Genomic DNA, 12,881 nt, shown 5'->3' with positions numbered 1-12,881 from the left:
TATTTGACCTCCCTGCATGTGCCTTTCAGTCAGTCCCCATCAGTGCGCTGCTGCGGGTAGTGCAAACACAAGAATTTGATTAGGAGCACTTTAAAGCAGGTATTGTATGCAAAAAAAATCTTTTTCTTTTTTCAGTTGAGCTCTCTGGCAAGGCATTGGAGTTGCATTTTAATCAATATGTGATGAAAGTAGAATTTCTGAACAGTAAGGCAACATTTAAAAATGAATTAGATCAGTGGGAAAATCTTCTATTGTTTAGAGAAGACAATTGCTGTATGTTTGTCTTTTTCCTATCTTGCATATTTGATGCCAGATGCTAGGAAATGACTATTTCTAATATGTGTGCAGTGATAAGAATTAAAGGGGGAAAATTGATACAAAAGCTATTTGAGTCTTTAGTATTAAAAGCAGTAGTTGACCAACACCTACCAAGACTGAAGGGATGATATTTCATTTTAGCTGGATGATATTACTAGCTCCTGCTTATTGCTTAGTATGTAGGGGAGATGCAGATAATTCAATGGCTTCTTATTTTATAAAGTGACATATTCCTCAAAAGTGAGAGATTCTGCCTTTTAGTAATAAACAGCATCTGCTTTGTTTTTCTCCCAACTGAAAGGTAATTAAACTGACAATTCCAAGCTGTCCTGAAAATGACAAATGACTGAATCGGGAGTAAGAAGAAAGCAGAAGCCCTTTTGTACTAGAGAACGGGAGAAGGAACACTACAGTTGGATCTGGTTCCCTTTTACAGATTTCTTTCCAAGCTTAAGCAGCTCCGGGTGACCCCAGCCAATTCATTTTTTAATTTATTAACATCAGCAATGGCTATTGCAGTTCCCAGGTAAAGCAGCATTTTCTACAGTCATTTTTACAGTGCTTGTCTTTTCTGTGACCCTAGAAACACGTGGTGCAGAGGAGAATTTGCTTTGTTACTTTCTTCCTAACTCTCACTGCTTCACTATAAGACTCATGGATGTTTGTTATTTTGAGTCTTTGTTGTTGATTTTGAGGCTAAGCTAACTTTTGTGTCCTGGTCTATGAAAGTTGGAACAGTCCCTGTTTGTATCACACAGTGATTAAGCTGCTTCACAAGTGCTCTTCAGATCTGTAATGAATAAAATTGTGAAGCTGTTTTGGCAGATCAGCTGTTCTAAATCTTGAGCACCAACCCTTATTTACTGCACTTGGATGGATTCACAGCAACAGACAGTTGTGATAACATTTCAGTGTGTGTGAGAAAGCCCCAGCAGAACACCAGGAAGATTTCTGAACAGAGAGCTGGCTGATGGTTATAAGAAGGCTCAGAAGTGGAAAAACTATAGGTTGTGTTCCTAATGCTGATGAGAATTGTGGTGTTAGTTTATCGCATGGCTTTGAGCAAGCGCTGTATACCTCTCTTTCCCACTTACAGAATGTGGATGATATTTACATTGTTTATTCGTGCATCTATTGTATCCCTCTGATTCTATTGCCTTTATTGCTAACATAACTGCAGAGGCTAGTCAATATACAGCAAAGTATATTGACAGTTGTCAAACAGTTGTCAAGTTTGTTCCCTATCCTGCCCTCTAAAGAATGGAGACAAAATGCATTTGGACAGGACTGGACACTTTTGTTTTGATGTCTGAGTCTCTATTCACCACTGTCCTGTGGTGGTGTTTCAGATGCAAGCATGTGGGGAAATGTTTTATCTAGACCAGAAAACCTAGTTCTCAAGGCTTTGGAGAAACTCTAATTGTTAAATATTTTTTGGCCTATCAAAGGGCTGAGCTTGTTGTTTGACCGTTTTAATACTTCAGTTGGTAATGAAAGGATTACAGTTGTCTTAATATCTAGGTAGTATCTGCAGGTCTGCTGCATGTGGCTTGATTCTGACTAGCACCTATATGCTGGGCTTTCTTTATGCAGTGCCTTCCCAGAGCAAATAATACTCAATGCTGTTTTGTTATATTGGGCAAGCTCGATGAAGTAACTTTAGTTCCAAGACAGACTCAAAACACCTAGTAAATGGAGTAGCTTTGGATTTATAGCTAATCCCAGGCTTGATTCCCACACTGAGGGTAATGTGGGTTGATGTGAGAAGAAAAAGGCAAGGAGATGTTCATGTGACAAATCAACAGCCTTGTTCCCAGCATTCCCTCCTTGCTGTGCCTACATTCCTGGCATTCCCCTGTTCACCTCACCTACTTTATTTCTGCTTCTACCAGGCAGAGGTATAGAGCAAGTTGGTTTCCCTGCAGCTGCCAGAATTCTCTGATGGTGTTAAATTTTCAGATTGCAAGAAAATTGATCAGGGCTATATTGCAGAGTTGTCTGTATCCATTCTACATTCTCTCTAATAGATTGCTAGAACTGTTTCCTAAAGGAGGAAGTTTTCTCTTTTGGTCCATACATCCAACTTATATACAAATACAATGCATATAGTAATATGCTATGTGAACTACAATAATGTAGCACAATCAAATGTAAGATTTTGATCACCTTCAGAAGTGTTGAACAAGTCAGGATTTTGCTTTTCAAATGATTATTATTTTTTTTACTCAGCAAATGCTGTCAGATGAGAAAGATGCGTAGTAGCAATGTATTTAATTTTTGTGCCAGATACCTTCAAAAAAACACTGCAACAGATGAAGTTCCTTAACGTGGCAATTGTAAGGTTATTGTGTTCATGATGGCACATTCTCCTGTCTGAGGAGAATAGGATTAGGAATGAAGATGATTGCAGAAAGGATGAAATGAGACCTCTTTTACAGCTCTAGCAGGAAAGCCTCTTCTGCGTGTGATCTGGAAGAAACATGAGCCAAAGCATGTGGAATGTAGGCATAAGCCACATCTTTACAAAGAAATTGGTTACGTTTCAGAAGCTTGTCAAGACAGTGATTTTTCTGTGAAATGCTAGTTCTGATGAAAAAGGGACTTATTCAAGGCAGGAGGCTCACTCTGCTGGAGCTGGAATGTGATGTCAGATTCCTGCAACCACCAACTGGTATGTTACTCATGTAACTTGCTTCTAACTTGCATCTGGGAAGACATTCCTCCACAAATAAACATTCCTCTGTGAAACAATGCAGCTTATGGAGGTTTATTAAACTTAGATATAGGGAAATTGTTGCATTAAATTACAGCAGATACTCCTGGCAAGTGGGAGAGAGAGGTCACTACTTTACTCTTTTGCATGAGAAGCAACAGTGTAGAATATCATCCTGGTTAGTATTTAGATTCTTGTGTCAACTCTGCAAGGAAGTACATTTAGTCCATTCAGGAGCACTGAGAAGGTGGTGAAAATTAGGAACATGTACAGTGTATTTTTATAATAGTTGCTAGAGTTGCTTGTGTGAAGAAGCAGCATGTTAAGAAAAGCTACGTGCTAAATTCATGAGCTTGCTGCAGCAACACTAGAAAAAGTTAACCTCTGGATGATGTACAGTGGGAGTTCTAATGTAGAAGTTTTTATCATCCCTATATCCATAATTAAATTCCACGGCAAAATGACAGACAATACAGCGTAGGATAAAGACAGTGTATCAAGATGCTACAAATACTGTCATTGTGATTGGTCCTCAGTAACACTTGTATCAACATAGCTGCTATTAGTAACACTACACTTCATGACATCAATAACTACTGTTTTGGGACAGTAACACTGTATCAATGAATAGTCAAAACAGCAACTTTAAACCTCAAATGGCTACTTACATGGAAATACAGCTTTCAACAACTGTTCCCCCATCTATTCATAGCAGAGAACCACACATTTATTTCCCCAGACTGCTTTGAGTCATTTAAAAGGTGATCCAGAAGAAATGTCAGACCATTTTTTTTCTTACCCTTAACCTTTCTTATAATACTCAGAACTAATCTTAGATTATAATTTATCACCAGTCTGCCATAGACAATTCAAGCTATTCCTAGACTACAACGAGCATTTGAAATTGATCCTCTAGCAAAACAATGACTCTGCCTTTTTCACCCTTGCTAGAGCTATGTATTTGCACAATAAGTATTATATATTTTTCAAGTATTAACTCTTTTGCAAGCTGTGGGAACTTTCTGTGCTAATCAGTCTGCAAACAAGTATATCTCAGCAACTCCTTTATCAGGAGTATCTTTTTATAAACACTTGGATCTCTACTATTCCTAAAACTTGTTGCTTCTTTGGCCTTCTAGGACTGCTCTTTTAAAGTCAGGCAGCTGCAGCCTCTTAAATTAGCTATCAGTCAACTTGCAGCTGTTAGCTGTATCTAGCTTTTTAAGTCCATCTAAAAGTACCTGCTGTAACTTTTCTGAGAAGATTCTATTTATCTTATAGATGGCTTACTAAGAACTGCTAAATCCTCACTTTGAGGTCATACTGACACCAGAGATTTTTTTGTAAGCCTGTCAGAGCAATAAGTACTGGGGCCTTGAGAGAGCCTGGTATCTAGCTCTGATTTGGCAGTCCTTGTGTCATCCTAAATGAATCATTTCTGCATCTTCAGGAAAAAAAGGTCTGAAGCCTTTGTAATATCCTCAGTTCCCTCAATATCCCATAGCGTTTTCTTCACCCTGTCCAATTTCTGAATGAAGTATTCGGAGAAATCACACCTTACCCCATTGATGGTCAAATCTGAGAAATTAAACCCCCTAAGTACAATGCTAATAGAAGAAAATGATCTTGTTAAGGGTTTAAAGTACAAATTTCATCCAAAAATAGTCTTTCAAGAGTTTGTATCAAATGGCTTAAGTATTTAGAATCAGCAGGTTTCTAGACTGAATCTTTGTAGAGCACAATTTGTGAGCAGAATTGTATGAGGTAGCAGTGTCGGTTTTGATATGACTCTGATCTTGGTATAAATGAAACAACTTGTCCCCACCTACTCCCAATACAGCCAAGGAGATTAACCAGTGTGGTGGTTTATTTTAAAAAAGAAAATGTGTTTAATGGGAGGTTGAGAATATGTATCACAAAACAAAATATCAATTATCTCTGCAAATTCTTTGTAGTCTTGAACCCAGACCCTGATCCAGAATAATCTTAAACTTACATGAGTCCAGATGTAAACTTTGCAATTTACATCTCAGCAGTGCAGTGTATGCTTTGCTTAGACTCCACATTCAGTCTCAGCCTCCTTTTGGGTGGAGGAGGCAGGGGCTAACCTACCAAAAAACCCCCTCCCCACACACACACACACACACTAAAAAGCAACCTCTATAGTTCACCCATGGCTAATAACCACTTGTTTCAGCTAACTGGCAAGAGCTTGTGTTCTGTGATAACCTCTGTGCTGGGGAGTGGGAGTGTAGTCACAGAAAGCCTCTGTTTTGGAAGCTAGCCTTTCTCTCCAGAGCAAGAGGAAGACTTGTTCATGCACTGGCTTTATCAAGGCATTGAGGACAGATGTTTAGCTAAGCCGATGTTTTGCATTATATTGTAATTACAGTCTTTTAAAGCTAAAAGAGTGTTAGGAAGGTCAGAGTTAAAACCTGGAATTAGTTGCCCGTGCAAGCTGAATGCTGCCCTCGGTGCATGTTTTAATTGCAATAGGTGATCGTGCAGGTTGTTGTTTCCTACAGCATGCGGGCCTCGATCGGGACGGATGGGAGCTATTGAGCAATAGCTGTGCCAGGTGTATTCTTCATTCGGAGAATTCGGTGTGCGTTTTCGTGCCCCGGCATGTGGCCTCGGGGCCCTTCTCCCTGCTCGATGGGGCTGGTTTCTAAATGAATGTATTTCTCCCTGCTGACTCCATGGCGTGGGGGAAAGGCTAAATCAGGCCAGCTGCAGAAACACTTGAGTGGTTTCAAAGTGAGAAACCTCAGTCTTTTTTTTTTCTTTTTCTTCCCCCCCCCCCCCCCCGAGTAATTAATAGAGGCAAAGTACGGCAGGGGCCGCGCTGCCTCGGCCCGGGGAGGCCGCAGCCGCTTCCTCCCCCGCCCCTCGCGTCCCGGCGAGCCGCCGCCGCCAGCCCCCGGCCGGGCCGCCCCGGGGGCAGCCGCCTACTGCGCAGGCGCGGGGCAATGCCCGGCTTTCTTCCCCCCCCTCGGAGAGGGGGGCTACGCGCAGGCGCGCTGGCGGCCGTCACCGCGGAGGGTGGCTGACAGGGCCGCTCTCGCGAGACTTGCCGAGGGGACGGCGGCGGCGGAGCGGGCGGTGCGGCGCGTTGCGGCGCGGCGGGCGGGGGGGGGGGGCGGCGGCCGCGGGACGGGCCGTAGCGGCAGCCGAGGCGGCGCTGGAGGGGCGGCCGGGCCGGACCGGGCCGCGTGGCGCCGGGCAGGCGGCGAGGACCCTCGGGCGGGGCGGCGCCCCCCTGCGCTGCGCGGTGAGTCGAGGGGGCGTGTGTGGAGACGGCGGGCGGTGGGGGCCCGGCCCGGCCCCTTCTCCCCCCCCCCCCCCCCGGGGAGGCCCTTCCCGCCGGGGCCTGGCTCTCCCGGCCCGCCGCAGGCCCTGCCGCGGCGCGGAGCCCCGGGGGCGGGCGGGCGTCCCCCGGGGTCGCGGCCTGGGCCCCGGTGGGTCCCGCCTCTCCCCGGGCTCCGCCTCTGCGCTGCCCCTGCTCTTGCCCCCCCCCCCAACCGGGGGTGCAGGGCTGGGCCCCGGCCGGGGCAGGGGGGCCTGCGGGCAAGGCTGGCTTCCGCCCGCGGGAGGGATGCGAGCGAGGTCCTGGGCTCGCCGTGTGGTATCTCCTAGGCGGAGCTCGTCGTCAGGTGCTGTTCTTCTCACTTCCAGTCCCCAGACTGGTTTTACTTTTAGTCCTGGGTCCTTCTCCTCTTTGCTGTAGGTCTGTGGAGCGTTGCGTGATGGTCGTTCTTGGAATTTATTTATTTTCGGTGTTCCCTAGAAGAGCTCTGTGATTTCAGGCCGTTTCCAAAGGTGCAAAGGTTATGAATACCCTGTAGGCAGGTTAACATCTGTACCTGTCTTTCTCCTGAGACCCCTTGGGTCATGCTTCAAATATGAGCCTCTGTAGAGAACTAAGATTGGGAAAGACGTTCTCCTTTTAGCCTTTTATTTCTCTTTTGAGCTTCCTGCTTGAGCTCCGCTGTTGTTCCTGTGTACGGTTTTACTTTCCATTCCAATTTCAAATAATTTATAGAAGACAAGGATTCGATCTTGTTAATTCCCAATATATCTGCCTCCAGACAAAAATCTTGGTTACTGACTATGAAAAATATCTTGTTGTGTAATTAGTGACTCGACAAGCAACTCGAATCAAATACAGAATTTAGGGAAGTTCGTTCCTTGTTTTAGAAGTCACTGAACGCTTTCTGTCAAGGGCCAACACTTAAAGGGTCCCAGATTGTTAAATCCCCTGCAAACGTGGTGTTGTTTAATCCATTTCTGCATAAACTTTAGGTACTGACAATTTTTGCAAAAAAAAAAAAAACCCTTGAATTATCATCTCTTAAGATGATCAAGTCACACTTAGCGTTTAAATGTTTCATAGTACTGGACAAGTTGAGAAAATCATACTTGACTTGTAATGTTTAAATTAAGAGAGAAAATGACAACTAATCAATGTTTTTTGGCAGAGATTAAGTCTTCTATTATATGATGAAATGATTTGTCTGATAAATTTTGTATTTTGTACTGTAGCTTAGGAGTTTTGTAAGTGATACTTCAAGTTGTCATCTGCTAAGGAATGCTTAAAGAATTTGAACTATATTAAGGTAGTGGATCATGACTGAGTATCATTTGTGACCCTGAATGTTCTGGCTTTTATAGGTTGATGATTTAATTTATATTTTACCTGGTTAGCTTTTTGTGTTATACTTCCTTATTTGGCTAATTTGAATCAGTGCTCTGCCCTTATGATTCTTTTATTCTATTCTTTTGTCTAGAGCCTGACACTTTACGTTTCTACATGTCTTCTAGATGATGTACCCACACATTTTTTTTTCCACCATGCAGAAAAATATTTAGTCCTGTACCAGCTGATGAAGCTTGGGACTTGATTCTTTGCAAAATCTTCCACTGAACTTTTTTTTACTTCTTTCCCTCACTTGGGCGTTTCTAAACTGTCTGTTCTTGTCCTTACCACTTTCCAGAAGGACAGTAAAATGCTGAGAAAAGTGAGAAAGCTCCTCTCATCTGTTAGAGAAGATGCTATTTGCAGGAGCAGTATCAAAAAGCCTACCTCTGCCTGTGTGGGTTTTTTTTTTTTTTTGGACGTATCAGTTGAAAAGATCATAAAAATTGTTTCCTGTTAGCTACAGCATTGAGGTTTGCGTTTTCAAACCCTTATAAATCACCTTGGGCTGTAGCACTATATTGCTAATAAGAACCTACCCTTAGTTGTATCTGCTTCTATGGCCTCCCCCTCCCCCCCATTTTTAAGAGCAAGAGAGCATCTTCCCCAACTCACAGTAAGGTGACGTGGGGTCAAAAAGGTTTGAGGTGAAAAACACAGTAATGTTCTGAGAAATCTTAGTCAACTCTCTAGTAAGATCATCTGTTAATTCTTGCAATGAGTATTCATTGAATTTGTATTTTGGCTGTGCTTCATTCTTATCTATCTGTTCTTGTGGAGCTAGAGTAGACTATAGTCTTTGCAACATGTCCTCTTTCATTACTGTCTTTGTCTAAAGCAGATACCTTCAGCTATGTTCTCAATGGGCAGAGTGGCAAAGGCTGAACACCAGCCACTTCCCAAGTAAGGTTGTGTTTTGTTTTTTTTTGCTTCTTGTGCAGTTGCTTTGGTTTTGGGGTTTTGTTATTTTTTATTTTAAGAATTATGTGGCTGATTGTCGCTAAGCACTTATTTGATAGGATTAGTGCACAGCAAATGCTTTCTGTGTGACTTTAGGAGAACTGATGCTCAGGTTATCCTTTCCTGACATTTGCTATGTAAATATCTTGGTTTAATATTTTCAAAGTTTTTCTCTAATTTACTTGTCGCTTTGGTGCCTAAACTTCAACTACACTTTTGCTTAAAGTCACAAAGTGTAAAGTTTTGTTCTACCTAGCAGCTGCTATTATTGTTGTAGAAACGTGATTTCTTTATATTCTGGCAATATATATGAAGGTAATAGTAATAATGCAGGTTTAAACAAAAAAAAAAAAGTGTGCGGTGAATCTCTTTCACCTTGAATTGTGCTGGAAATTTTCCCAATGTTGTACTATTGCTAAGCTCAAGGAAAAACCAATATGGCTCTTGGAAATACCACATCAGTACTCTTTCAGTTAATAGCCTCTAAGAAAAAAAATATTTTGAGGTACTTGGCAACAGTGTATAGGTACCCCAAATAAAGGAACGTTTAGCAATCTGCAATAATTTCCCTCTTCAAGTGTATACTAAGCCCAGAATGTACTGTTTAATTTGTACAACTAACTTTTACGTTGTCAGATTTGGATTTTAGGGTTTCCAAGCAGCATTCTTTTGGCTGAGTGTTTGCATATGCATATGATGACGATATGCATCTTCAAATGTAGCATTGCACTGTTTGATGTATTACTGTTGCTGTTAGCAATATTTATCCTTTTAGAAGGAATAGAAACTCTCTGAAACGTTTACCATGAAATATAGGGAATATTCTTTAATAAACGTTTGCATACTTCTTTGTTTCATATGCCGTCATTTCATATTGCACCTTAATTTTGCTATAATAGCAGAAGAGGATAAATGTCATAAATAACGAGGCCAGATTAGAAAGATTTGGAGATGGTGACACTAGCGCAGTAAGGGCTGGCACAGGGGAAGTGTTTCTGACAAAGGAGAGTGGTCAGAGTTGCTGTTTGTATGTGTATGCTAGTACAGTATGGAAGACTGACATCAGAAAAATGGTTACTTTTTCATCAATATTGAAATTGAAATCAAATATTGTAGAATCTTCAAAGTGTAGCTCGCTAAGATAATAAACTTCCTGGGCTTAATTATGTGCAATGGTCAAAGGTTGGATCGAGTACACTTATTTCCAGTAATTCCAGTAGCACTGGCAGATTTTTCAGCTGTCGTCTTCATGACTGTTGACGGTTTTGTCAATCTTAGTGATGTTTCTGTAATGCTGTGTAGGAGTATTTAAAAAAAAAAAAAAGAGGTATCTATATGGAGACTTTGAGTAAAGCTGTTTAATTTTCTGATCAAGGTATTCCTATAATACCTACCTGTTCTCATTCTGCCAGTTTGCTGTGATGGACATCTCAGTGCTGCTGTTTGCTTTTAGCTTTATTGCCCTTTATGGAAGGGGACCTGAAGGTTGGGCAACAATGGGAGTCTCGGAATATAAGCATGTTAATTGCTTGACTACATTTATGTAAGACAGGTTTTTTCCTAAATGAGAAAATACTATTGCCATCTGCTGTCTTTGCATGTACCAGGGCTCTTTCTGAGCCATAACCACAGTCTGAATTAGCAGGTGTGTGGTGTTCATCAGACCTTTTCTGTCTTGAAATTGTCAGTGGCGGGTATTGGCTCCCTACTGATTATTCAACAGTGTATTCATGATATTTTTTAAAAATTATTGACTGTCTGTCTTAACTTTCTTCTGATCCCTTGCCTTCTTTGCTGTCAGATGTAGCTGGAGTTAGATTAAATTTTTCCTATTCTAACCTGAGATCAGGATTATTTTTTAGCCTTTAAATAGTTTCAGAGTATTTATATGTCATGTCAAACTTATGGGCTCAGATGAGAGATGACCCCAAGAAACACTGGACTCAAACTTGCTGCTTTTCATGCTATGCTTATGAAGGAGATTTTTTTTTTTTCCTCCCTTAACCTGTTCTGCTGCTCGAGGCGCATTTCGGGAAGGCTGCTTTTACATTAGACTGAGGCCAAATTTTTTGTCAATATGTAATATTATTTTAGGACGCTTTTTGGTAGACATTTTAAAGAAGTCCTGGTGCAGAGGACCAGCAGAAGTGTTTCTCAGTTTGTCTAACTTACTGTACCAGTTGAACTTTGTTTTTCTTTACTGGTACAAGCTGCACCTCCAGAGCGAGATTTCCTGGGATAGCATGTGGGGGGAGAGGAGCGTGTCGCCCTTTATCAGCTGTCTGCTGGTTTGAGGTGACGGGGTTTGGAGTGGCACCCCCCGACCCGAAACGGCCGGCGGGGCTGGCGCCGGGCTGGGGGCGCAAACCTTGGCGGCCTTCGCCCTCTGCGCCCGCCGACAGGAGCGGCTCTCGGCGTCCTCCCGCTTTGCTCGCAGGCGCGAGCAGGAGAGGGCTTCCAGTGCGCTTCGGAGCCGGGAGGCGGCTCCGCTGCCGTGCGGGACGCCAGGGACCGGGATCCCGCGGCGGCGGCGGCGGGACGCGCCCGAGCCCGCGGGGGCGGCGCTGCCCCCGGCCCCTTCCCTCGGCGCGGGCGGCTCCCCGCGGCGGGCCGCCGCCGGCCCCGGTGCCTCCTTCCGCCCCCTCCCCGGGCGGCCGGGGCGGCCATTGGCCGCGGGACGTGTCACTCGGGCGAGCCGGGCCTGGCGAGCGGCGGGGGGAGGAAGCGGCGGCCGCGCCGCGCCGGGCGGAGGGAGCGGCTCTGGGCGCGGCCCCGGCCATCGATCCGTGCCACTTCCCCTAATGGCCCGTCTCTTCCTCCCCCTCTTCCTCCCCTAGGGCGGATCGTCCCCCGGGCTCCCCTGTATGTGAGAGACGGGGCCGACGTCTCGCACGGAGCCGGGCCGCGGGAGGGCTGAGCCGGGAGCCGCCGCGGGAGCAGCGGAGGCTTCGGGGAGCGCTTCCTTCCCACCGCCCGCACCGCCGTGCGCGGCAGCCCCAGCATGGAAGCCATCGCCAAGTACGACTTCAAAGCCACCGCAGATGACGAGCTGAGCTTCAAACGGGGGGATATCCTTAAGGTAAGCCGAGGGTGAGAGCTGGGAGACTCCCTCTTTGGCCCTCTCCTTTTCAACTTCTCCTCCGATTCTCTTCCTGTCCGTCAGACCTGACCCTCTGTGAGTCCCTAGTACCATCTCCTTTTAACAGTGTACCTCGAGATTTCCTCGAGCCCCCATCTGAGCTCTTTGAGAGCAGGAGACGCTATTCCTTTTCCGTGTGTTGAATAGCATCCCAGAGCCTCTCACCCCTCTCTTCTGAGGCTGGAATACTTGAAAAAGGAGTCTTTTAAAATGGTAGCAAATAAGCAGAAGTACAAGACGATATACTCCGAATTCCTGTCTACAAGAGGAAGACCTTTAAAGTAATCAAGATCAATTTGGTATTCCTTTCCTCTGCCTCCTGCCAAAGATTCCAATATCAAAGAATAGCGATTAGATTATTCCTCAGTAGATAGTCTTTTAGCATTGTGCTGTCAAATATTGGTGCTGAATTTTATCTGTAGCCCTGATGAACTTGAGTGATAAGCACGTGGCTGAATATCTAATGGATCTGTGCAGATGTAAGTGGATGTTTGGAGTGCATCGGAGGAATTTTGATCTACAGTTCTTTCAATGTATCAAAGGCTTTTGAGACTTCGGCTTGGCAATATTAAAGGAATTTGAAAAATATTTGAAATTCAAAAACTTCATTTAGAAAAGTTCAACACACAAGTCTAAAATTTCATGGAAGGAGGAAGGGGGTAAAACATTAAAATCACGTTGTGATTTGGCTTCTGAATCATAGTTCTGAGCTTTCAGGTAATAGAAGAGCCATATTGCGAACTGTTTTAATGATGTTTCTTTCAGAGTCAGTATTTCTTAATAAACTTGTAAGATGGGGTTCCCCTCCCTAGTGTTAGTATACTTATACAGTCAGAAAGCAGAAGCTTAAGATATTTTAATACTAAACAGATCTTTGGTAGAAACTGTTTTGAGAGATGTCTATCCTGCAGATGTAAGGCTGTAACTTTGTGCATGCTGACAAATCAAGTCCTGCAGACCTCAATGGGATTACTCATCCGCTCAAAGTTTTTGCTGGGGAGGGGCTTGATTTAGCTACTATTTTAAGATATGTTGAAAAAATATCCTCTACGTGT

General features: G+C 43.9%; 1 protein-coding gene across 3 annotated transcripts in view; it reads left to right on the top strand.

Moving 5' to 3' along the window:
• The window catches only part of GRB2 (growth factor receptor bound protein 2), a 67,391-nt gene that overhangs the window by 7,767 nt on the left and 46,743 nt on the right, over positions 1–12,881 (top strand). The window contains exons 1-2 of one of the 3 annotated variants that reach the window (XM_068914093.1): positions 6,044–6,133; positions 11,525–11,766. In XM_068914093.1, coding sequence (XP_068770194.1) covers positions 11,689–11,766 — 78 coding nt within the window. In that variant the 5' untranslated portion in view covers positions 6,044–6,133; positions 11,525–11,688. Of the gene's footprint in view, positions 1–6,043; positions 6,134–6,175; positions 6,303–11,524; positions 11,767–12,881 lie in introns of those variants that run through there. The other 2 variants (XM_068914092.1, XM_068914094.1) reach the window with 2 other exon arrangements.

Source organism: Struthio camelus, chromosome 19, assembly GCF_040807025.1.
Source record: "Struthio camelus isolate bStrCam1 chromosome 19, bStrCam1.hap1, whole genome shotgun sequence".
NCBI classification, from domain to species: Eukaryota; Metazoa; Chordata; class Aves; order Struthioniformes; family Struthionidae; genus Struthio; species Struthio camelus.
This window is presented reverse-complemented; position numbering and strand designations above follow the sequence as displayed.